The 25,770-nt window shown below is 43.9% G+C and overlaps 2 protein-coding genes across 3 annotated transcripts; both read right to left on the bottom strand.

Annotated features, from left to right (window-relative positions):
- Positions 1-1,322: 1,322 nt before the first annotated feature.
- Positions 1,323-22,264, bottom strand: LOC136763439 (dynein regulatory complex protein 11). 2 transcript variants are annotated; one of them, XM_066717463.1, is made up of 19 exons: positions 21,571-22,264; positions 20,218-20,545; positions 18,574-18,693; positions 14,674-14,850; positions 14,200-14,271; positions 7,970-8,175; positions 7,791-7,875; positions 7,536-7,661; positions 7,212-7,287; positions 6,677-6,783; positions 6,268-6,354; positions 5,985-6,049; positions 5,651-5,733; positions 4,059-4,166; positions 3,412-3,611; positions 3,139-3,225; positions 2,842-3,019; positions 2,487-2,725; positions 1,323-1,847 (listed from the first exon to the last, which is right to left on the bottom strand). In XM_066717463.1, exons 1-19 carry the CDS (start codon positions 21,579-21,581, stop codon positions 1,725-1,727), a joined length of 2,478 nt encoding a protein of 825 aa, XP_066573560.1. In that variant the 5' UTR covers positions 21,582-22,264; the 3' UTR covers positions 1,323-1,724. The 2 variants fall into 2 exon arrangements, with proteins under 2 accessions (XP_066573560.1, XP_066573569.1); XM_066717472.1 differs by having other exon boundaries at positions 5,985-6,046.
- Positions 22,265-22,796: 532 nt separating this feature from the next.
- h2bk1 (H2B.K variant histone 1) lies at positions 22,797-23,718 on the bottom strand. Its single transcript, XM_066717486.1, has 3 exons — positions 23,609-23,718; positions 23,399-23,525; positions 22,797-23,123 (listed from the first exon to the last, which is right to left on the bottom strand). The coding sequence occupies exons 2-3, from the start codon at positions 23,513-23,515 to the stop codon at positions 22,887-22,889; spliced, it is 354 nt and encodes a 117-aa protein (XP_066573583.1). The 5' UTR covers positions 23,516-23,525; positions 23,609-23,718; the 3' UTR covers positions 22,797-22,886.
- Between the last annotated feature and the right edge of the window lie 2,052 nt (positions 23,719-25,770).

Raw genomic sequence — 25,770 nt, 5'->3', positions numbered from 1 at the left:
TTGAGATCTGGTGACTGTGGGGGCCAGTTTAGTACAGTGAACTCATTGTCATGTTCAAGAAACCAATTTGAAATGATTCGACCTTTGTGACATGGTGCATTATCCTGCTGGAAATAGCCATCAGAGGATGGGTACATGGTGGTCATAAAGGGATGGACATGGTCAGAAACAATGCTCAGGTAGGCCGTGGCATTTAAACGATGCCCAATTGGCACTAAGGGGCCTAAAGTGTGCCAAGAAAACATCCCCCACACCATTACACCACCACCACCAGCCTGCACAGTGGTAACAAGGCATGATGGATCCATGTTCTCATTCTGTTTACGCCAAATTCTGACTCTACCATCTGAATGTCTCAACAGAAATCGAGACTCATCAGACCAGGCAACATTTTTCCAGTCTTCAACTGTCCAATTTTGGTGAGCTTGTGCAAATTGTAGCCTCTTTTTCCTATTTGTAGTGGAGATGAGTGGTACCCGGTGGGGTCTTCTGCTGTTTTAGCCCATCCGCCTCAAGGTTGTACGTGTTGTGGCTTCACAAATGCTTTGCTGCATACCTCGGTTGTAACGAGTGGTTATTTCAGTCAAAGTTGCTCTTCTATCAGCTTGAATCAGTCGGCCCATTCTCCTCTGACCTCTAGCATCAACAAGGCATTTTCGCCCACAGGACTGCCGCATACTGGATGTTTTTCCCTTTTCACACCATTCTTTGTAAACCCTAGAAATGGTTGTGCGTGAAAATCCCAGTAACTGAGCAGATTGTGAAATACTCAGACCGGCCCGTCTGGCACCAACAACCATGCCACGCTCAAAATTGCTTAAATCACCTTTCTTTCCCATTCAGACATTCAGTTTGGAGTTCAGGAGATTGTCTTGACCAGGACCACACCCCTAAATGCATTGAAGCAACTGCCATGTGATTGGTTGTTTAGATAATTGCATTAATGAGAAATTGAACAGGTGTTCCTAATAATCCTTTAGGTGAGTGTATATAAACTGGTTAACAGGCTTGTGGGAACTGTTGTATACCATTATACTTAATCTGTGTGTTTAACTATATCTGATTTTCCTTTACCAGAAATATAAAATGATTACTGATTGTTCAAAATGGCTGTATAGTCAGTCACATGACCTAGCTTGGACTTAGTTTTGGGAAAAAATCAATCAAGTATCAATGTAATTTCCACTAAGGACCTGATAAGGCAACACAGTGATACAGTTCAGTGTATAATTCAGCGAAAGCTCAGTGGTCAACTTTCCTTTAATCAAATGTCGTTTTTGGAATCGGCCCATGTTTTGAAAAAAGAACACGCTAAAGGCAAGCACTGGGAAAAACAGATTTATTTGAACCCTTTTTCTTTTTGAGAGACACGAGGGAGCCCTTTACATCCTCCATGGCTTGTTTATCCTGAAAATGAACGCGTCAGGACTGTGCTAGCTCTGCTTAACAATGAGCAATTAAAAACAGGCCTCCGAGGCGTGACCGTGCCACATGCTTAGGGAGTGTCTGTTGACCCCGGGATGCAGCTTGATGCCTGGGAGTCCCCGCCTGACACCGACACCTGTGACTCTGCTTCTCCTTCCACACAGATGTCTCTGTTCTGTTTCTGAAGCCGGATTAAAACAAAAAGACTGATTCCTCCACAACACCTGAGAACTCTGAGGTATAATTAGAGTTATTTATTCTAAAACGAGTTTCCTTTTTTCCATTTCGTGAGACGCTCTTCATTTTTTCTTCTTGCTGCCGGTATTGCCTTTCTTCCCCGGCGCCGGCGTCTCCTCCTCTCCTTCCTTCCCCAGGGCTGCTTTGGCACGTTTCTTCCCCAGAGGAGTTTTAGCATACCAGCTCTGGTAACATAAAAATAAACACATAGACACGTCACCCGCATTGTCAGGATTACGTATCACTCCGCCCTCTATCGGTGCACCTGGCAGATACTACCCGTGACAGTCGATGTCCACAAGACTGTAAAAAGGGAATGACAATCATTAAGTTATTCACTATTCACCCCACATAACTTCATAACAACAAGAATAACACCAACAATGACAATAATAATCCCTTTTCTGAAAGATATGGATCTATTTGCAAAGGACAATACAACAAAGTCATGAAAGGCATCAACCACAACAAACCAGAGGAGCTTGTCCAAATCTGCAGGGACACACGGATCCAGGGACACACATGGAAATTGGGCTTCAAGGCATTCAAGACAGAAAACAGGAGACACTTCTTCACACAGAGAGTTGTCACAATCTGGAACAAACTCCCCAGCGATGTGGTAGAAGCGTCAGTTTGGGAACATTTAAAAATAGACTGAATAGGATCCTTGGATCACTTAGTTAGTAATGGACACCAAACGAGCACGATGGGGCGAATGGCCTCCTCTCATTTGTCCACTCTCTTATGTTCTTAACGACTCTAAATGTTTTACAGGCTGAAAAAACATGGGAGGAAGCGACGGATCACTCTGAACAACCCTCTACCTTGAAGGACTCCTCTTCGTCTTGGAAAACAGGGTCGATCTTGGCCAGAGGGGCGACGAATTCAGCTGCCATCAGAGGTCTCTTGTCTAGCTGGTCCACGCGGCGCTCAGTCAGGATGGCCCGGACCACCTGCACCATGTGACCCTGCGTGTATCCGTCCGAGATCTTGGCCAGAGAGCTCAGGTCCAGAGCGCCGGTGACCTCCCCACCGTTGTCCGTGACCAGCTTCCCCCACATGACTGCGTCAACAGAAGACATGTTATCATACTGGGGACACCCGTTTTAGTTTATTCCCCAGAGCAGAGCGGGTTTCTCTAGAGATCACAGGGGCGACGGCACACGGCCAGGCGCTCACCGTATCGGGAGGCGTAGTCTGGCCGAGGGATCAGGACGATCTTGCTGTATATCTTGCAGAGGGACTTGAGCTCAGCGTCGAAGGGCTTATGGGAGGTGCCCACGATGAGGATGCGGTCTTCCACCTTCAGAGACTTGAGCATCTTGGGCAGGTCCTTCTTCAGACGTTTCGGATCCAGCTGTGCGGAGAGGAGATACAAGCGACGGACGGGTCAGGGAGTCAGAGGAGGAGGTGAAGAAGCGATTGAAAAAGACTAATGGCACCTTCTACGGTTATCTTGTGGACAACATGGTTTACCTCTTTCTCTTCTTTGGGGACTTTCTTGTAAAACATTTTCTCGGCATCGCCAATCCACACAACCGAGGGCTGCAACTGCCTGGCGACCTTGAAAAGGAGAGAAAAACACACAACTACTCTAGACAGGCTGAAGCCAAGAAAGAAAGATCTGGATCTTCACAGGACAGGATATGGATTCTGTATTAAGGAATTCAAATGTGTGAATGAGAAAAAGAAAGACTTCCACATCCTGGGCCTGGGACCCTTTGAATTCCTAAATGGGACCCTCCATACCTTGAAGACCATGTGCAGCATCATCTGCAGGCCGCTCTTGCCCGGGTACTTCCCCGCGATGTTGAGAGGGGACAGGTCGAAGAGGTTGGCGCCCGTCTCGGTGCAGATGGCATGAACCAGCATCTTCTTGCCCACACCAGCAGGGCCAGCCAATAGGATGGACTTTACCAGCGGGGCCTTCTCGTGCACCGCCTGGGAGCCTGTGGATCGACCGCATGTATCCGTCACCAGCCTCAGAAGAGCCTCACACTTTAAAACACTTCCATTGATCAGCCGGTTCCATTACGTGTGTCGACCGAGTTCACCCATCAGAGAGAAGTATGAACACAGTCTACGATCCAGGCCTTAAATAATCCCCTCGGAACTCGGCTACAGAATTGAAATAAAACATTTCCTCTCACACGTCGCCTCATCATCGTGGCAGAAACTCTTCTAATTCTATTACTTACCCGTACGAAACCTGCCGTCTTCGCCGAGATCGGTTCAATTTGTAACGTCCTGCTGAGAACACAGCTGGAAGGTTGAGTTTTATGTTTGAAAGCTGGAGATTCCGAATAACTGAACATCTAATCTCAGACAGAGAGCAGGGCTTAAATTAGCTGATATTCAGAGGCATTTCATAGGAACCAGACACAGATATACTGTACCTAAGGGTATGACTGCGTACAGAGCCACAATTTGCCGCACATCAGACAGGGAGGGCATGGGCTCGATGTCCGTCTGCCGCAGGGTTGTGCCCAGATAACTGTAATCACCTGGAGACATTTCAACAGTTATTCTGACTTTGACCTGCAACATCTTTGAACCAAACACATTAAAAACAGAGTCCCTTTCATAAAGGCATTGACATCTCACATAAGGAAGTCTAACTGGGTCCTGACCTTCAATTTCTACAGTACGTAGAACTATAGAATTATAGAACAAAAAACATTCAGACATTCCATTATTCCAAACTATTCCAAATTGTCACTGCGATCCCAGCGTTGTCCTTTATAGAGATTAATGTAAAGGCAATGAATCACTGCTATCAATTCACCCTGCAGATTGAAATTGATGATAGTTATATAGTTAACAAAAAATTGGATTTTAATCTCTTTAGTCATGATATTGTAGTTGCATAATATAAATACTGGAAAAAAGAGTTCCTCCAATTTACAATAGAACACAGAATCTATGAAAGAACAGATTTTAATGTAAATGTATCAAACTGTAAAAATAAACAAGCAGACACACTCACACACACACATATATATACACGCACACACACATATTATATATATATATATATATATATATATATATATATACACATACACACACCCACGCACACTCTCTCACTCACTCAGATATAGATTTTATATATAGATTGAGGAATAGACAGCAGACTGGTTCTGTATCTTTTGGGGAGGTTGCCGCACAACATCATTACTGATAATCATAATGTAACAATAAGTATAATGTGATAATAATTACACGAGAAATCAGATAACATTTGCTTACCACAGAATCTCAAGCTAGGATTTCGGCTTCACTTACTAAATTATGGGCCACTTGTTAAACTGAATTTTTAAGGCAATAGCAATCTATCACATAATTACAAACACAAATGAGCTCTGTAATTTATGAAAATTGATGATGACGATGATTATAATTATTAATCATCATCTTAATAATAATAATGCTATACATCTGAGGTCTGACTGAGGTTTCTACCAGTGTATCACTTGATGTGAAAAGCAGACCTCTTCAGGGACAAAGCATCCAGATTTCACACACTACAAAAAAAACGCACCTCCTTATTGGAAGCGATGAAAACGATCAGTTTAGCGCCGGCTCGGAATAAAATGAAGCTCGGATGGAGGCAGGCCCGGTAACTGCTCTGTGAATCATCGCGGCATCGCATCAGTCACCGGGGCAGACATCCCTACTATGCCTCTGCACAAACGCCGTCTCTGCTCCTGTTATTTTATCATTTAGCTCCAAGACGGCCGAGTCTCCCAGGTTCAAAATAAGAGTGAGTTCAATCACTCCGGGTATCTCCGTCCGCTGATTCGAGAGCGGTCTGTGAAATGACACCCCTGCGTGTCAGGCCTGCGTTTCGACATTCATAGCGAATCCCAAAAGGATCGTACATGTGCCGTCAATACCGAAGAACACACGGTGCCAAATGGATGTAATGAAGTCATGAAATCAAGCTGGAAAGGGGGAATTAAGAAAACAAGAATCTAATGCAGATTACCCAAATAGTCGTCCAGTTTAATGGTGTCGGCCTGCTTCAGCAAGCCCTGCTCCACCAGCTCCTGATAGAGTGACTCGATAGTCCTGTCAATGAGAGCTGAATAAACGGAGACGTTCTAGATTCACAGCATTAGAAACATTCCGGTTCTGCCCACAGAGAAAGGAGTGGCGTTTCATTCAAATCACAGACTGGCATGGAATCATTCTATTTTACTTCAGAATTGTGTTTGAAAAACAGGAAATGCATTAAGTGACTGTAAATGTGGGCTGTTTATCTCGTTACATCCAGTCACAACATGGTCCCACCTCAAACCACGGATGGCAGAGAAACCTACCTGTCAGCGGTCAGGTCCTTGTCTTTCTTTTTCTTCTTCCCAGTTTTCCCCGCTTTCTTTTTCTTCTATGTTGGATACAATTTATTAAAACAAACTAACATAAAAATAGATGACAATAACCTCAACACTCCAAAGAGCAAAGATATCTGAAGAGCAAAAACAAACATGGCCTGCCCTACACAATCAGTACAATCATATAATTGTCATGCTAAACAACACACACACAGATTTGCAACAGTGATTGAAAACATAAAATACCCCCCAAAGGAACGAGGATCCCTACCTTAGCGTTGCCCTTGGCCTTCCCTCCTTTATCTTTGTCCACAGCCAGCTTCAAATTAGCGAGTTCCTGCCTCATTAGCTCGTCCACCTGATATTGAAGCAAGCACAGCCCAGTGAGGGACTGTAATGGACAGACGCTTCCAATGTGAACACGGCAATAATTGAAATAGAAAGAAGTCACTCTCACTTCTAATCACCCAAGAGATTTGTCTTGGAGTACAGATTTAGCATGATTTATCTTTCACTCACATCCTGACAGGACAGCTCATGAAGAAACGACAGGAAAAAATTTAAAACCTTGACCTTTCACTGAAACTTCACATGGCCCAGTTCTACTGCCCAGATTTCTCCAAAACGTCATACAGATACAGTTTTAAAAAGCTGCCACGTCAGAACTGGGCAGCTGGTACCTGGATCCGGATTTCATTCTCAATCTCCTTCCTCTTCTCCTCCTTGACGAGCTCTGGCTCGTGCCTCTGGCTGAAGTTCTTGGCCTCTCTGCGGTTCTGCCACACAGCTGGAGATGGAGAGACGAGTGACTGAGCAGGAGAACGGGGTGAGGGCCCGTGAGAGGGACGCACACTAACACGCTCCAGAGGTTTAAGGTCCCTGAGCTGCACAAACCACTAAACAGGTTACTGGACTCAATTCAGGGTTTATTATTTGTGTCTCTTGAAAAGGGGCCTCAATCTCCCCAGACGTGCCCTCGACACCATAAACCGCACTGCACTGGTAACTCAGAGGTATATTTGAGGCCCTGAGGTAAATATACCAGAATATGAATATTTTGGGTCCGGCCTTTGAAGGCCAACAAAGCTCTCCCTTAAAAGACTCACAGGGAGCTTCACGTCACTGCGACACCAACGTGCTGCCCCAAACACTGACAATGAACGCCAGATAACGCCAGCTCTACAGCAGTATCTGTGCTTCTGTCGTTTCTCATACTTGAATAGGTCTTGTGGTCGTTTTCCAGCTCGGACAGGAAGGCAGATGGAAGCATTTTCAGCCCAGGTTCTTCTTCCTGTAAGACAGAAACGGAAACCCCTACAGCAATGCAGACTTTGTGATGCTCGTAGGACAGTCTTGCTTTTCCTCCGCCGCTCTGTACGTTAAAATACTGTGCCACCAACACATTAAGGGACATTAAGACGGATGCAGAACCGCCGCTGATTCCCAGCCCCCCCCCAGGCTCGTTTCCCCACATTAAAGGCTTCGGCTGCATCCTCTGTATCCACTTTCTAAAACGGATGCCCTACCAAGCGTCCTCACCTCCTCTCCTTTGCCTTTACTGTCTTTTTTCCCTTTTTCCTTCTTTCCTGGGTCCTTTTTGTCATCCTTTCCTTTGGGGGTCTTGTTGGCCTCCTCTTCTTCTTTTGCTGCCAGCTCTGCCATTAACTGAAAGCATTTACAATTTAATTCGAGCCGAGTGTCAAGTTATCCTTCTTTCAAACGGTTACGGTTCTTGACAGGACGCAGCCAGGGAGGTCGTTCGACCCAGAGGCACGCGCGATTCTTTCCACTCACCTGCTGGGGGGTTTTCTCAGCGAAGATCAGAGCGGAGCCCCCGTCCTCGTCGTCCGGGTAATCGGGGAACTTTCCGGTTGCATCGCTTTCAATTGAGAAAGAACAAGTGACGTGTAAAGGATAAGTAAAAGGATGAGCTGTACTACTCCTACCGTCGCCTCCGAGAGAACTGGCCTTACTGGCACTCGATGAACCACTGGCGAATCTGGTCCTTCATCGTCTCCCTCATGACCGGCCCCTCCACCTCCCTCAGCTTGTCCGTGATGGAGACTAGTGCCTTCTGGTACTCCTGCTCGTGTTGCTCCTGCGTCAGCTTCCTCTTGGCCTCCGTGGTGCGGGCCGACACTATGGCGGGACAGGGCTGGGTGTGCTGCGGACCCAGAGCCTTTCGCAGGGTGGAGAAAACAAGAAGAGAGAGAGACACCGAGTTAAAAAACACACACATACACACACACACACACACACCCACACTTCAAGAAAGATATCGCTGCTCTAGAGGCAGTTCAGAGGAGAGCAACCAGACTTATTCCAGGTCTGAAGGGAATGTCCTACTGAGAGACTGAGGAACTGAACCTGTTCACCCTGGAACAGAGGAGACTACGTGGGGACTTGATTCAAGTCTTCAAAATCATGAAAGGCATCGACCACATCAAACCAGAGGAGCTTTTCCAGATCAGCAGGAACACACACACCCGGGGAACCAAATGGAAATTGGGCTTCAAGGCAATCAAGACAGAAAACAGGAGACACTTCTTCACACAGAGAGGCGTCACAATCTGAACAAACTCCCCAGCGATGTGGCTGAAGCTGAAAATTTGGGAACATTCAAAACTAGACTAGATAGGATCCTTGGATCACTTAGTTATTAATGGACACCAAACGAGCACGATGGGTCGAATGGCCTCCTCCCGATTGGACACTTTTCTTCTCTTCCCTACAGGTACTTTGCATGGAACGTTGGTTGGGTTTTTAAGTGGGTGCTTAATGCAAGACAGGTGTGTATAAGACATATACAGAGATATACATCAATGACCCGCAGATTCCTCTATTACCTGCTCCGACTCTGACTGCTCTGTTCAGACAGCCAGTGTCTTGGCCAGCGATTCTGAACAAGCAGCCTCTGCACTCTGATATGTTTAACGCCAGCAAACCCTAACAAACACAGACAGCCCTCTTTGCTGCAGGCTTTTCTGCACTTTAACTACACAAAAAGCACTACGCAAGTCATTAAGCACAGGCATCCACCCCGAATGGGATCACGACACTTCACACAAGTCGAGAAATCTTCGTCACGAGTTGCATTAGCGCTGGAGATCAATCATAACGCCTCTGGAACAAAATAAAGTAAATGCTGGCGCTAGCTTTGCCAATAATACAGTCAAGACTCTGCTGGGATTTATTGTTTTGCCTATTTATGAAAGCCATGTTTAATCAGCTGACATGTATAGGTAACCCTCCTGAGAGGTATCCATAAGAAAGGTTAGAATACACACGTATGTCACACGCCCACAACATTTAATTCAAATTACACAGGGAGAGTATACGGTCACCAGGTGCCTTCTCCCTGCTGCTGTGATCACAATATTGACGGCGGTGAAACGTAGCAGGTGGGCACACAAAACGATCGGCAACAACACTGGAGGAGCACCGCTTCAGGCTAGACATGCGATTGCATTTACTGCACTTACTATTTTATAACCACACATTATCATTCAGTTATTCTTATGTAAAAAACGAAATACAGTGCTGTAGTTGTTCAAAACAGGAGGGGAATATACTGGGTTTCGCAGACTTCCTGACATAAAAACGTAAAAAACAAAAACTGCTGGTTCAAACAAAAAAATGTAAATAAATTCTTGCTCCAGATCAATTCAAAATAAATATTTCAGATCTGGTCAAAAAGGTAACAAAATCTGTAACCCTCCTTCAATCAGTCAACCAGCGTCCTCTGATCTTATCTTCCCCCCCAGAGGTCTGGCAGGACAATCGTATATCTGGTTACTGAACACAATTGGTCAAACTACATTCTTTAGTAAATAATATTGGTTTCAGCTCAGGAAGACAATATTTGAATCTGCAACTGTGTGTTAGTTGAACCGCAGCAGTAACACAGGGATATTTTTTTTTTAAATGTATGTCTTGCACCCATTTTTGTGGTTCTTAAATATATAAACTGGTCATCTCTCCCACACTTCTTGTGACCTCTTACAGACACTCAGCCAGTTATTTTCACCATTTCAGTATCTTTTTTAATTTATCTGTATAGACAAAAACAAAACATTTAAAATGCTAACATACTGAAGCCTGGAAACGAGAAGACAACATCAAAACAAGATGATGTTTTCGCAAAGCACAGCACGTTCATGGGGTCTATGAAGAGGATTTAGTTTCCAGCAGTTTATTTCGCTATAGTCTGGGACATTTAGTCAGCGGCTGCTTTTCCCCGTGCTGTCAAATGTATGCATGCATGTACGCATGTATACAAAATTCCCTTTATACCGAATTTCTGCACTACGAGTTCAGGCTTTGGCATTGCACCTGACACCATTCCCCTCCGATATTATGCTTTCAGCACATCCCCATCCGAAGACATCTTCTCCTAACGTACTCTCCATACCTTAACGACCATGTTGATATGGAAATCAATGCCATTTATTCGATTTTACAGTTCGATAATAGATGTCACATTAACTGAAGGCATCAAAGAGTTTCGACTTTGCAAACACACATTACCAGAGAGAGACGGGGAATATTGTATTTGCTGCTGAAGTGCGTCCTTTTAAATGATATCCATAATGAGTTTATAATATGCATCTGGGCTACCTCCTCTCTACTTTGATGTCTTCCAAATGGCCCGGGTGTCATCAGCAAAACATGTAGGCACTTTCCCGCCTCATTGACTCCCAAATGCATTTTAAATATCATTCCTGGTAACGCAATTATTTAAAACGCTGAACTAAACACTTACTAATGGGAAAAAAATACAGTGACTTAAATAAATTCATTTCTCAAATGGAGAGCTTTCAATTTTCAGAATAGCCAGGAGTTTCGTAACAACAACAAGCACCACCAACACCAGCAGCCGCCCTCCTGCCCCTGCACCCCCCCTCCAATCTCCCTCGCTCTTTATGCCTTCTTTAAAAAAAAAACATGTTTTTAAAGAGACACTCTCTCATCGCAGTGAACCTCCAGGAGCAGAAGCGATGCTATCGACTGGACACTCGCTGCCGCTAATGAGACGACTGCTCTTACCAGGGTAATTAGGCAATTAGTTCCCGCTGATTGTGTTTCTCTTAATTTCAATTTGTGTGTTGTGTTGGGAAGCAGTAATCAGAGGAGGAAAATGAACAAAATTCACCTCCATTTCCATCAGGGGCTAATTAAACCCGACATAATGTAGAACCAACAGAAACAATGGATACAATAAGGTACAAAGCGAAGTACGAAAAGTAGCCTAGAGACTTTTGAGTGGTTTGCTAAATTATGGGATTATTTGATTATGCACCACCATCATTAATACATTTATTTATTAACACGAAGTACAAAATCTACATATGTTCAGTTTTAGCATTGGGAAAAATTGGGACTATATTCTCAACATACCTTGCTAATGTGATTACATGGAAATGTGCACTTACATTTTTATGTATATTAGTGTCTGTATTCCCAATTGGGAAGAGAATGCCAAAACAAAACATTATAAACTCACAAGCAATGGGTGATTGATTACATCTCTCAGGCTTTTCCAGGGCCCCGATACACAAACTTTCTTCGAAGAGGTCACAAGAAACACTTATTTTTATGAGGAATGTTTATATCTAGACGATGCTTTCCAGTAAAGTGAAAGCCTTTGCTTTTCTGAAACATAAGAACTATTTTGAAAACGGCTTTTAGATATATGAAGTGAAGGTTAAACAATGCATTTGATTAAAAAAAAAAAACACTGTAGAATTCAACATGGTTCTTATAATAAACTATAATAACTATATGTTAAACAACAGGACAGCAAATGAGAACCGGTGTATGAATGAGAAGTTCTCTCTCCAGGGTGTCACCGTTCAAAATCAGAAAACCTGGGTCAATAAAGCAGAATTAAATATGCTTAGAATGATTAAGAATGAGTGGAACTCTCATAGCACAGCTGGTCCTTCTAGAATGGGAATACCCCTCTACAGGATAAACCCCAGTCCTGCTACCTGAGTTTTGACCAGACGGAAAGCTGTTGTTGGGATGTTCTTTCTGTGTATAAACCCGCAGGATTTTTACCATTAATGCTCTTGGAGGGGAGCTCATGTTGAGAGAGTCGTCTGTACCCCCCCTCACTCCTCACACATGCACATATTCAGATGGGCTCTCACACAGACGAGGAGTCCCCGGACCCGACGTCGAGGGTTAATGTAGGCGCCGCAACATCATTCTCGGGCAGATATGATTACTTCTTCTACCTTAAAGCCCTAAACTTACAGCCTATAATGTATTGTGTCTGTCATTATGGATTCCAATTGTCTCCTAACGCACTGATCGCTCCGCAAATAGCCCCCCGCTTCATTATGACAATTGAGAGGTTCATATTTCAACCTAATGGCTTTCTATAACTTTAACAATCTATCACGACCTCATTTCATTGCGAGCGCAGTTAATACGCGCTTCCCCGCCAAGTGGAACATTTTCTAATGATGCACTTTCACACCAAAAACAATGCGAGCCCGGGCGCTGCATCAGTCACTAATGTATCCATCCATAATGTGTTTATAACACTCTTTCACAAGGAGACAACGACGACTACGCGGAGAAGGGGGGGAGGGCAGAAAAAAAGACGTATACAAGAGCGTGAAACCAACATCAGAATTATTATGATAATCATTTTTAAAACACCATCATTAATGATTCCATCTTACCCCCGGTAATATATCCATACACATTGTATCATTAGTGAAATATCACAAGATTTAAAGAGAACATCATTAAATGGTAACAACAGAAAAAAGGCCACTAAATACTACCATTAGCCAGGGATGTCTGACTTCCTCCACGGATGGCAAAAAAAAAAAAAAAAAGAAGAAAGGATGAGATGGAAATTAAGAATAAAATATAATAACAAGGAAGAAAAAAAAAATTAAAAATGCATTACATTCTGATTAGAGTGGTACAATTAGTTCCTTTTGGTTATTTTTTATTTAAATTGTACTTATTACCACTTATTTGTTGCATTGTTTGGTAATCAATGCTTATTCAAATAATTCATATTCGTTTGATTAGAACACAAATACATATTAGCTCCGTGTATAATACGTTAAAATTGCAAGATCTATTAAGTGGCTTTACAAGGAGTACAGAAGAACAGGGTTCAATTATAACTCAAGGTTAATTAATTAATAGCGAGGGAAGCAAAGAACATAATTGAAGGAGATAACAAGGGCCTCCATATTGATAAGAGCGCGTTTTTCTGTCCCATAGCAAGAACACCATGGCACACAAATAGGCAACTAAGACATAATATGGAAACTATGCTAGAAACAACTCAATAAAAAGTATACAAAATACCAGCCTGACAGAAAACCCAAGACCAGTCTGTTTTTGAACATTATGGCTAGTGCGTTGAGTTTAAACCCTTCACACGGACTGCAGGTTTAGACTGGACAATATACTCCTTCTAGACAAAGTTAGATCAAAGCAAACACATGAGCCTCCACAAACAACGCTGCATTCAGGCCTCTACCCCAATATGGCCCATATGGGTGGCTGTGATGATGCTCTTCGGGAGGTTTAATCCCAGACAGATCTGTTATTTTAACTTGCCTTCGAAGGGCTGTCGAAGTCTATGGAAACGTTTGTTGTGAAGCTTGTTTCTCACACTGCCTCGGGGGTTCCTCCACTCCCTGAGAGAACATCTCATGGCTCACAAAACTAACACAGCGAGAAGCCTATCTTTAAATATCACATATTCCAGATACAGCACCCCACATTTCTCTCTTTATTCCAGGAGATACACACATTAACCCTGCTTTTAAACACGGAAGCTGAAGATGTGTCGGTGAGTCAAAGGGCCAAATCAGAGGTTAAAGGTGAGCCCGACCTCACGATATGGACAGAGGATTAGTGACAGGTCTTCACATCCGACAGTTTTGGGATGTCTGCTCTTTAGTAGCACTTCTATAAACTACTGCCATCTAGTGCTTATTTATTCAGCATTTCTCTGAACTCTTGTAGTGGAATTAAATAGGTGAATCTCCAACTGTGCCACTGCGCTTGCCAAGACGCATCTTTCAACAACAACAACACAGCCGTGCTTCTGCAGACAATGTCACACAAACACATTAGCACAAGGCACGTCAGGTGGTTCCACACATAAGATCACATGCAAGTACAAGTTCCGGGCACGTTTTAACGCCCGTTCATTAACACTCACCATGCCAATAAAGACCATCTCTTCTTCTCGTTCTCTCTTGGTTTTCTTCCTTTGTTTTAAACCTCTCCACACCTGTCAGGAGAGAAATGAAACCTTGACCCGAGTATGTGTATCATTCAGTTCCATCTGCACCACTAGGGGACCAGTATATGACGTACCAATAGATACCTTGGTCACCAGAATAACAGTCACGAATCGAGGAGTTTGACAAGTGTGGAAAGTGTTAATGCCTTGATTATCTATACACATTACAGTGTCCTGGACTCTAGACTCATTAATTAGGGGGGTTACATCTGTGTGTGTGCCTGCTAGGATTTAAAATATCCACCAGTGACCAGTACTATTCATCATATATGATCTTAAAATAACACCCAATGCAGTGCTGCTCCAAGAACGCCTTGCATGTCCTTCCAGTTTGCCAGGTGTGCACAGATGAACCCTCACGCGGAGCCCCACGTCTCTCTCTCCGCCCACCTTCTGCATGCGCACAGCGGCCTGCTCCCTGCTGACGGCCCTGGCTCTCATCCGCCTCTCTTCGTCGCGCTGGAACTCCCTCCTCAACTGGGCCCTGAGGCGGCCCTGCCGGGCTCTCTCCGACACCTGGACCAGCCTCACGGCCGCCTCCAGGCTCAGGGGGCGCTCCGCGGCCGCCTGCGGGAGCGGAATAAAACTGCACTTCACTTCACATGTCATCATAATACTGACATAATGTTGACAGAATTGACGAAAACAAGAAGTGATATGAGACAATGTTGCTGCAGGAATGTTTCAAAGCTTTTTCATTAGACCAGTTAAAAATATTTTAATAGTAACACCTTTCTTCACTTCTGTCAGGTGATTTAATTTGCCTGTGTGCACACGTTCGCCAAATTATAAATAAATTAGTGCATTGGGGACCTCTGGTGGCATAGTCTTTGAACTGCTCTCAGCTGGGCCTCATTGGTACGCATGTAACCAGGGGTGTCCAAGCACTGCTTACTCTGGGTTTACAACCATACATCTAGCACATAGTTAGTCTTTATACTTAGTTGTGCTTCTTCGTGGCCTGTCATTTTTTCAGAGTATTCAGAGTAAAAACTATTTTGAACAGACATTTAAAGATGACACAAATTTTATTTGTATAATTTGTCTTTCTAACTCATTTGAAGATACAGCTGTCTTCATAAATGAAATCTCTCAATAGAGTAGTGCAGCCTATTTCAGTCTGCCCATCTTCAAATGAACACAACGAGGCCTCGGCTGCGTTCGCCTAACAGTGCCTCCACCTGTCAATTCGCCAGTTCGGGCTGCGGTGAATGTACGGCCAAACGAGCTGCGATCTGCGGAAAGTGAATAGTCACCCAATTTAGTTAAAAGCAAAGAGTTAGTTTGTGAAGTGAACGACAAACATGTCCTGAAAGTAAGTCTGTTTCCAGGAGACGGGCGTCGGAGCGCACCGAGCCTGCAAGAGAGTGGCAGAGGCATTTAGCGCAAGGCTGTGAGTTCAATCCTCAGCTGGGGTCGACGCAGCCCGCAGGCAAACTGAAGTGTGTTCTCTGGGGCGTGCCAGATCTCTCCACACGGGTGAGAGCAGGGCAGATCCCGTTAGATGTGCACTTAAAATCCCATTTGCAGCCGTATAAACCCATAACTTTAAACACTGAAGAAAGTGAGTTGTTTACTTGAGCGGCCTTGTTTTCTTTGGAGCACTTCAGAGCAACAGTGAATCATCCCAGAGTGGATATTATCCGACACCTTTTACAGGGTAACGCCAGTCGATTGCCCTTTATTTCTGTCCCTAGTGCGATCGGGGGGGGATTCCTCGGCTGGGCACAACGCTCGATGAAAATTGAAGCTCTCGCTAGCTTGGAAGGCTGTTAACAAACAACAACACTATGTTTGGTAGCTACAGCCTATTTAAAAACTAACTTTTCATCCCTGTGATCCTTAATAAAAATACATTCAGGCAGAAACTGCAATTTACAACCTGGACTTGCCGTCAAGATTTAATATCCTGGGTTCTGAGAAATATTGTGTAATTTACCTGTTATATGGGTTTCTGTTTGTGCTTTAGGGTTGGTCCCTAAATTATTATTATTCTTTTCAAAATGCCCGGTGGTTAGGATAACAAAGTTGTATCGTTCTTATTTCTCCCAATTTTATAGATATAAATGTGCTGGTGAAATAAATGTAATTTGGTGAAGTAAAGTGTCAACTGCCACAAGCATTTGGATGAGAATAACAGGGACTTGGCACAAGTTATAGCTGTGCTGCTCTGCTTATTTTTAAACTATTATTTATTTGTTTTTATGCACTCCAGCATCTGTATAGGAAGGGGGAATACCCACAAAAAGGCAAGACAAGACAAAACTAAATAGGACAACCTGATAAACAGAATGTATACAATTATATCAAACTAAAGGTCCTATGCTGATATTAAAGTATTTGCACTAGCCTGGTGCATTCTTGCTGTCGGCCTCTCCAAAAGTACAACATCTAAGAAGTAATGTAGCCAAGCACAACACAATCTGGACAAATTGTTACTACTGACCTACACTCACCTAAAGGATTATTAGGAACACCATACTAATACTGTGTTTGACCCCCTTTCGCCTTCAGAACTGCCTTAATTCTACGTGGCATTGATTCAACAAGGTGCTGAAAGCATTCTTTAGAAATGCTGGCCCATATTGATAGGATAGCATCTTGCAGTTGATGGAGATTTGTGGGATGCACATCCAGGGCACGAAGCTCCCGTTCCACCACATCCCAAAGATGCTCTATTGGGTTGAGATCTGGTGACTGTGGGGGCCAGTTTAGTACAGTGAACTCATTGTCATGTTCAAGAAACCAATTTGAAATGATTCGACCTTTGTGACATGGTGCATTATCCTGCTGGAAGTAGCCATCAGAGGATGGGTACATGGTGGTCATAAAGGGATGGACATGGTCAGAAACAATGCTCAGGTAGGCCGTGGCATTTAAACGATGCCCAATTGGCACTAAGGGGCCTAAAGTGTGCCAAGAAAACATCCCCCACACCATTACACCACCACCACCAGCCTGCACAGTGGTAACAAGGCATGATGGATCCATGTTCTCATTCTGTTTATGCCAAATTCTGACTCTACCATCTGAATGTCTCAACAGAAATCGAGACTCATCAGACCAGGCAACATTTTTCCAGTCTTCAACTGTCCAATTTTGGTGAGCTTGTGCAAATTGTAGCCTCTTTTTCCTATTTGTAGTGGAGATGAGTGGTACCCAGTGGGGTCTTCTGCTGTTGTAGACCATCCGCCTCAAGGTTGTACGTGTTGTGGCTTCACAAATGCTTTGCTGCATACCTCGGTTGTAACGAGTGGTTATTTCAGTCAAAGTTGCTCTTCTATCAGCTTGAATCAGTCGGCCCATTCTCCTCTGACCTCTAGCATCAACAAGGCATTTTCGCCCACAGGACTGCCGCATACTGGATGTTTTTCCCTTTTCACACCATTCTTTGTAAACCCTAGAAATGGTTGTGTGTGAAAATCCCAGTAACTGAGCAGATTGTGAAATACTCAGACCGGCCCGTCTGGCACCAACAACCATGCCACGCTCAAAATTGCTTAAATCACCTTTCTTTCCCATTCAGACATTCAGTTTGGAGTTCAGGAGATTGTCTTGACCAGGACCACACCCCTAAATGCATTGAAGCAACTGCCATGTGATTGGTTGGTTAGATAATTGCATTAATAAGAAATTGAACAGGTGTTCCTAATAATCCTTTAGGTGAGTGTATACAGCTGTGAGTAGGTTAGCACAACAATATCACCTTCATTGCACCGTACTCTCCTAGCCATTCTCAAATAACTGCAGCGAGTGATATTTCTCAGTTTGTTTTATTCATTTAGAATTGTCTTTATTGTGTTGCACTTTGAGGCTGTGCTGTACTCTGTTCATCCTCTAGTCGGCCTTTGTATTATGACTGTTATTACGACTACTTTGTCCAAGTCACATGAAACCCGTCAAAGCAATTAATTCAATGAAAAACACAAATGCGTTCTAGTGCAAAGCACACTGGAGCTGAAAACAACACATTATTCAAAAGTGTGTTTCTCAGAAAACGATACGGGTCATTACTCTGCGCCGTGGGTGAACTGCCCAGTCCCACAGTAAATGTGCTGCAATCAAAAGGGCATTTCCCCTCAGCAACGAGCCAGGCCATTAACTTATGATGGAGGGACAAGACAGGACTGCCCGGGTCGGTCTTCTGAGTTCTGGTGCCACCTAGTGGGGTTCTGACTAATAACTAAACTGGCCTAATCTGTACTTTGGGAAGTGAATATATGACATGGAAGTGTTGCTATGCGTCTGAAACAGTTATGAAAATGAGTCTTTAAATGGACAGGAGCTCACCCGAGGTCTCTCCGCCACGCCCATCCTGTCCAGAATGCCCGCCAGCACCTGCGCTCTCTCCTGCAGGACCTTGGCTCGCTCACCCAGGAAGTATCGGGGAATGGGGATTTCCAGTTCTGCCTGCAAGGCAGTCGATGAGAGATCAGAATCTGCTTCACACTGGTATTTATTCTTCCAGTGTGAAAGCCTGAGCTGTGGAGACCCGTCACAGTTCAACGTGACACATGACACCGGGCACTGCCAGGTCTCTCAGTCCATTTGTATCCATGCAATAGCCAAGAGGTGGTGTAAAGATCTAGTCTGCACACTCTGAATATATCAATACAACATTAGTGCCTTATAAACCTGTCTAAAATCCCCATCCTTCTGCAGCATGATAGAATAACATTGACAAATGGGAAACTCAAGGACCTTATCAAATTATCAAAACACTTTAACATGATAGAGATTATAAGGTAGTGTTTCAATCAGAAATAATGTACTCAGCGCAGCAGTACAAATAATAAAAAAGCTTTCTTTAACGTTGGGGCCATCTTGTGGAGAACACAAAACACTGCAATTGTTTGAGTTATGCTTGCACACCAAACTAGACTTTGGGAATAAACAGCACTCCGGACAATCACGTTATTTATGACGTTTGAAAGCATCTGCTCATAGAAACTTCATCATCAGAATGGTTATTGGAATTCAGACTTAATTTGGATTTATTTGTCCTTGTTTTTCTGTGATTTTCGTTATTCCTTCTAATAGTTGTACGTTAAAGGTATCTGTCAGAGAGAGAACGCTATAAATAATGACACCATGTTTAATTGAACTGCAGAAGATTCATATGTAGGGTTGGCCATGGTGCACTAGCCATGGGCCAGATTATTAAAACACAGATTTGAGAGGAAGAATTTAAGGATTTGATGTACAGTCAAAAGGGAAGATATTCACCTGGATATGGTCATTATTACTATTATGGTGAATTGTGCATCATACACCAGCTCTCAGATGTGTAGACCAGCTACTCAGAGCAATTAATCAAGTAGCAGAACATCTGCACTGTGCAATATTCAATACTACATGTTCCAACTGCAGAGTAACACACACACACACAGACAGGGGTGCAGAGTAACACACAGACAGTGACAGGGGTGCAGAGTAACACACACAGACACTGACAGGGGTGCAGAGTAACACACACAGACACTGACAGGGGTGCAGAGTAACACACACACACAGACACAGACAGGGGTGCAGAGTAACACACACAGACAGTGACAGGGGTGCACAGTAACACACACAGACAGTAACAGGGGTGCACAGTAACACACACAGACAGTGACAGGGGTGCAGAGTAACACACACAGACACTGACAGGGGTGCAGAGTAACACACACAGACACTGACAGGGGTGCAGAGTAACACACACAGACACAGACAGGGGTGCAGAGTAACACACAGACAGTGACAGGGGTGCAGAGTAACACACACAGACACTGACAGGGGTGCAGAGTAACACACACAGACACTGACAGGGGTGCAGAGTAACACACACACACAGACACAGACAGGGGTGCAGAGTAACACATAGACAGTGACAGGGGTGCAGAGTAACACACAGACACTGACAGGGGTGCAGAGTAACACACTGTGGCTCACCGGCGTCAGCTTCAGGTCCTGGATGACGTCGTCCATGTAGTGGTACTCAGAAAACTCCTTCTCCACCATCTCATTCTTGAGCTCCAGCAGCCTGCCCATCACCCCGTCCAGCACGGCCCGGACCAGGCGTCTCTTCTGGGGCTGCACCAGCTGCTCATAGGCCACCTCCAGTGAGCGGAAAGCCTGGACGTAGCCCACGTAGAGGGTGGCCAGGCGCTGGAAGAAGACCACGCGGTCCTTCTCCGGACGGGGGGGCAGCGCCGGGATCTCCTGTCTCAGCAGGCTGGACAGCTCTGCGTGGGCGCCGGCCCAGAGTCTGTCGTAGGTCCTGGAAGAGAAGACATCTGGTGGGACTGGGTCATAACGCCACCTCGGTGTTAAAAAGGCACCCACAACAAGTATTGCAGTGTGTAGACAACCAAACGAGAACAGTAATATATTATAGTAGTGTACTGATTTTCCAAATGATGTGCCCAATTATATATCTATGAATATCTTGCAAGAATACACCTGCATTTATGATACTACTGACATGGATGGAAAATTATTCAACATCCAAAGACAATGTTTTGCTTTCATCATAATGACATCTACCCTAGAGAAAGTGCTCATCACAGCTACACAAACACTGTGTCTATAATGCAACCGGTTCAATTTGTGCCCAATCAGTATGTGTTGCCAAGAATGTGTTTACCCAAAATGCACTCTGTTGTTCGTTCTTCTGTCAGTCTCAACAACATTGACATTGCAACTACACAACTACATTATATATATATATATATAGACTGTTTTAAGAATATTAAGAATTGGCTAAATCCAAGTCTGGACTGGCCGGAGTTAACATTTTTAATGCATTTATTTTAATGCATTTTACATAGCTTGTAAAGATTATATATATATATATATATATATATATATATATATATATATATATATATATATATATACACACACACACATATAACGCGAGAAGTTCGAGTTTGAATGTTTTACAGATAATATATTCAGAAGACAGAACATGAAGTCAGTGAAAAAGTGATATTAAAACACCCGCATGGCTTGTTTATAACTGTATAATGATGACTAGACTAGTTTTATCGAGTGAAATGTGAAACTGTAGGCTGTTTAATTGTAAGTGGGATGTATCTGTTGTATTATTTATTATTTGCCCGCCGGCTTAATCTCTAAACTCACACAGGGTACTATAATCAATAAACATGCTCTATTTACACTTTAGATTACACTATACACTTATTAAAGCGATAGCATCGGATTACAGTGTTTCTTTCAATTGCGTAAGTCATAAAACAAACAAACGAAAAGTCCAGGTTATTTCCACGCACATGTACAGACCTGTGGGACATGTCTGCGAGAGAGTGCCGTCAGCAGAGCACCCTAGTCTCGGCCCGCGGGGCTGTCTGTGATGTCAACACGGCCACTCACTCACTCACTCACTCACTCACTCATTAATTAATTAATTAATTAATAAAGTCCGCCGAGCCAACGCACGCGCGCTCCCGCGGCTGTTTAGTGTCTCTCGTCTCCATGGAAACGGGGTCCTTCCGCGCAGCGAGCTGCCCCGCGGCGCCTGCGCACAATCACACTGCTCGCCTACACTTACATACAGTGAAACAGGCTGGTCCGAAAATGTTCATTGTCTCGGCAGATTACGTGACACGAATAGCTAGATCAAAATAAAATGCAATAGCTACGCGACTTGTGAACATGCATGCATAGACCTGTTGACCGCAGGCGACTGTGTGGGTGTGATGTCTTCCGCAGACGACACTGCTAAATATTTCACCCCCAGCTGACACCCGCCTGCCTAACAGGATTGAAGTGCTTATTCGGGTTGAATCTTTATAGGTTAACATTAATAAATGCATGTGTGGATGTGTGTGATTTGTGAAGGATTGCTTCAGTAAACATTAAAATGGCCATAATTCACTATCAATTTGACTGTCCCTCTAATTAATTTCTATTATAGTTTGTAGAAATGACAGCTGATTGCTATGGAAGGACAGGCCTGGGATAGCGATAGAATTTATAATATTTCACTATTACGCGTGATTTATAATTATTTTACATAGTTACCCATTTACACTTTTGTTTTTTCCCCCCAAATAAGGTTAGTGTACATAAAATGTAGAGGACGGAATATACATGGTCAGTCAGTCCCATTTTCGGTAGGTTTGCAGTATTGCAGGCCTGTCCTTCCATACAAAGCAGCGGTCATACCATATTTATTTATATATGTATGGCGATTTTAAAGAGTGTAGGATTTTAAGATTCCGGTGTGTAATTTGGAGATACAGACCGACCTTCCGTTTTCCCCATTATAGTCAATGGGCACTCTGTTCAGCCCTTTGTGTTAGGCTGTCCCCTGCTAGTAACTTAATTGCTTAATTGGCCCAGGTTCCGAAATCACGAGGGGCAACCGTCTTAACTTTGACAACAGGTGATCTTTACAAGCTATGTAAAATGCATTAAAAATGTTACTCCGGCCAGTCCAGACTTGGATTTAGCCAATTCTTAATATTCTTAAAACATGCACACAAAAGCCACACTGACACACGCCATCAGTATGCATACATTGTATTTCCCCAACATGAACAATTTTCCGTATCCCCCCCGGATCTCTTTTTACAACCATGGCAGCCCAGGCCGCCTCATTTGGAGCTGGTGTACTTGGTGACGGCCTTGGTGCCCTCGGACACGGCGTGCTTGGCCAGCTCCCCGGGCAGCAGCAGCCGCACGGCCGTCTGCACCTCCCGGGACGTGATGGTGGAGCGCTTGTTGTACTGCGCCAGGCGCGACGCCTCCGTGGCCACCCGCTCGAACACGTCGTTCACGAAGGAGTTCATGATGCTCATGGCTTTGCTGGAGATGCCGGTGTCTGGGTGCACCTGGTCATTGAGATAACCGGTCAATTAATAAACTGTTGCATTCAATTAGTAGCCCACACCGGGGCCCAGGCTCCATTCAGCCACTGTGCGCAACTCCTCAACGACAAGGACCATCTTCAAACCTAAAGTTGTACAACATGCGTCTAACAGTCCCAGGCGGACACTTCAGCAGCGCATACTTGATGTCCCAAGTCCGTCACTTGGTGCAGTGCAATTGAATAAGTCAAGTTAAATTGCAATTGAACACCAGGTGTGGGTGAGATTATATTATCTACCTGTTTGAGGACTTTATAGATGTACACCGCGTATGTCTCCCTCCTCTTAGACCTCTTTTTCGCGGTCTTCCTTTCCCCCGGCGCTTTTCCTTTCTTCTTTGCAACCTCGTTACTCATTTCAGTAGGTCTAAAACGAAAAGTTGCCATATTACATTATTTGAATATATTACATATTGAGACGCAGATCCCAGATCTTGCAGGGATGCTCACCTCCTTCTAGGTCGAAGAGCTTGATGTTGCCCAGAGTAAATACAACACAAGGACGGTCTGCTGTTTTGAAGGCAATATCCTGCCACTGGAGCAGCCACATGGTCAGAGACTTATAGGTTTCCCCTCCCCCTTTAATTCATTAATGATAATCATGGCTTGAATATTTCAGGTAATTGTCTTGTTGCGCACTGAGCGTCACTCTAAATCAGTGTTTCTAAATCCTGAAGCGGGAGCAGCCCCTAGCCAATTTTGTTCCAACCGAGCTCTCAATTACTTAATTGAACCTTAATTGAATGAATAATTTCCTAAATCAGTCTTTTAATTATTTGAAAAAGTATGGGTTTTAAGTTAAGTATAGAATTGTATAAATAGCGTATTAAAGGACCAACTTTTTAATTACACAATTTAAAAAGTCAAATTTAAGCAGATTGTTTCTTCAATTAAGGGTTTAATCCAATAAGTAACCAGGGGACGCTGGGCAATTAAATTTGTATTAGACACGAAAACACGTGCTTAAGGTTTGCGGAATAAGGTGGTGTAGCTGACATTTCCCTATCAAGCAGGATAACGACAAATGCACAGCCATCGTACCAAAAACACCTAAATACGAAATAAATAAAAGTCGATTCCGAATACGCACTGGGTGCAGACAACGGCCCGTGTAAAGGATGGCAGGTGGGCTGGTGTTGGTCTAATTGGTGGCCTAATTAGTGGAAATTCTTCACGTTTCAATACAATATTTTCGCTCCTTCTCACGGTTTTAGATACACTTTGAATTTAGTGTACAATGTTGTGACATAAAGGAGAGTGGAGAGGCAACTTGTCATCTTACATTATACCTTCACTTGTTTCACACACACAGCCAGCCTATATAGTGTCCTCTGCTGCCTTGTCCGTGGTGGCTCTTGGACGCCCCCAGTAAATAATGGCCCAGGGGACAGTTACAGATGGACTGTGTCCCCACGGATGTGTGTCCCTTCCTCTGTCCCACTGGCTGTGTGAGTGAGACCGTTTTCAGTCTGTATGATGTGTAAGACCAGTGGTTGCTGTTTGCAATAGCAGAGACTATGCTTTGTGCTTTAAACTCATCTCCAGTTCTTCTCTCTATCTGTCTGATTTCATGGAGATTTTGAGCTAAGTTTTTCCACATCGAAATGACTCAGAAACTCGCTTCGGTTCAATTCACATCGTTTCAATGCATAATTCGGATTCGTTTCCCTGCAGCCAAACACTTCAGTCTCACTGAGAACAAGACAAATCAACAGACAGCTGAGCAGCGACTCTCTTTAGTGTGACCTGCATCCATCGCGGCTCAGCGCTGCTTTTCTCTATGAAGGGCAGAGCGCCGACATTCATCAGCGCCTCTGAGCGCACCTGGCTGGGGGCGTGGCTTGAGTGCGTCATCACGCACTGGCGCGTTTCTGCAGCCCCAGGGCCGCGTGTTCAAACGGACGGGCGCCGCGATCACTTTAGGCCGCATGGAAAAGCGGCTGTGAGTTTTGGCGGCTGTCCTGTGACAGAGACGCAGTTGCTGAGTTGACCTGGAGGAGATTAGACATACCTATCGATCAGCTGTGAGCTTCGACTCTATAGACCCGGACGCGGACTCAGACGACATGTAGAAAGTATGGCTTTGTACTCAGTTAATATCCTAACGAGCGGTTAAAGTTATACATTTTATTGATGCGTGTTTTCTGTATATCATGGCATTGCTTTAGTGGTGGAACAGGAAGTCTCTGAGTGCCACCCAGAGTGCAGAATCTTTTTCATGTCAAGTGTTAAAGTCTTTAATGAATTCTTTACCCCGGCCCCTGTCCAGTAGCCCCCACATCCATCCTGTAAAAAAAAACTAAATCAATGTGTCTAAATCAGGGCTTCCCAACCCTGGTACTGGAGGAGCCCCTACCCTGCTGGATTTTGTTTCAACTGAGATCTTAATTACTTAATTGAACCCTTAATTGAACTAATCATTTCCTAATCCAGAGCTTATTCATAATTTTAAACAGTAGGGGTTTTAAGTTAAGTATAGGACTGTATAACCTATATAAGAACCAACTCTTTTACACAATTAAAAAGTCAAATCCAAGCAGATTGTTACTTCAATTAAAGTTCAATTAAGTAATTGAGAGCCCAGTTGGAACAGAATCCAGCAGGGTAGGTGT

The sequence above is a fragment of the Amia ocellicauda genome, chromosome 2 (genome assembly GCF_036373705.1).
Source record: "Amia ocellicauda isolate fAmiCal2 chromosome 2, fAmiCal2.hap1, whole genome shotgun sequence".
NCBI classification, from domain to species: Eukaryota; Metazoa; Chordata; class Actinopteri; order Amiiformes; family Amiidae; genus Amia; species Amia ocellicauda.
The sequence above is the reverse complement of the archived record's forward strand: the minus strand, read 5'-3'. Positions and strand labels throughout refer to the sequence as shown.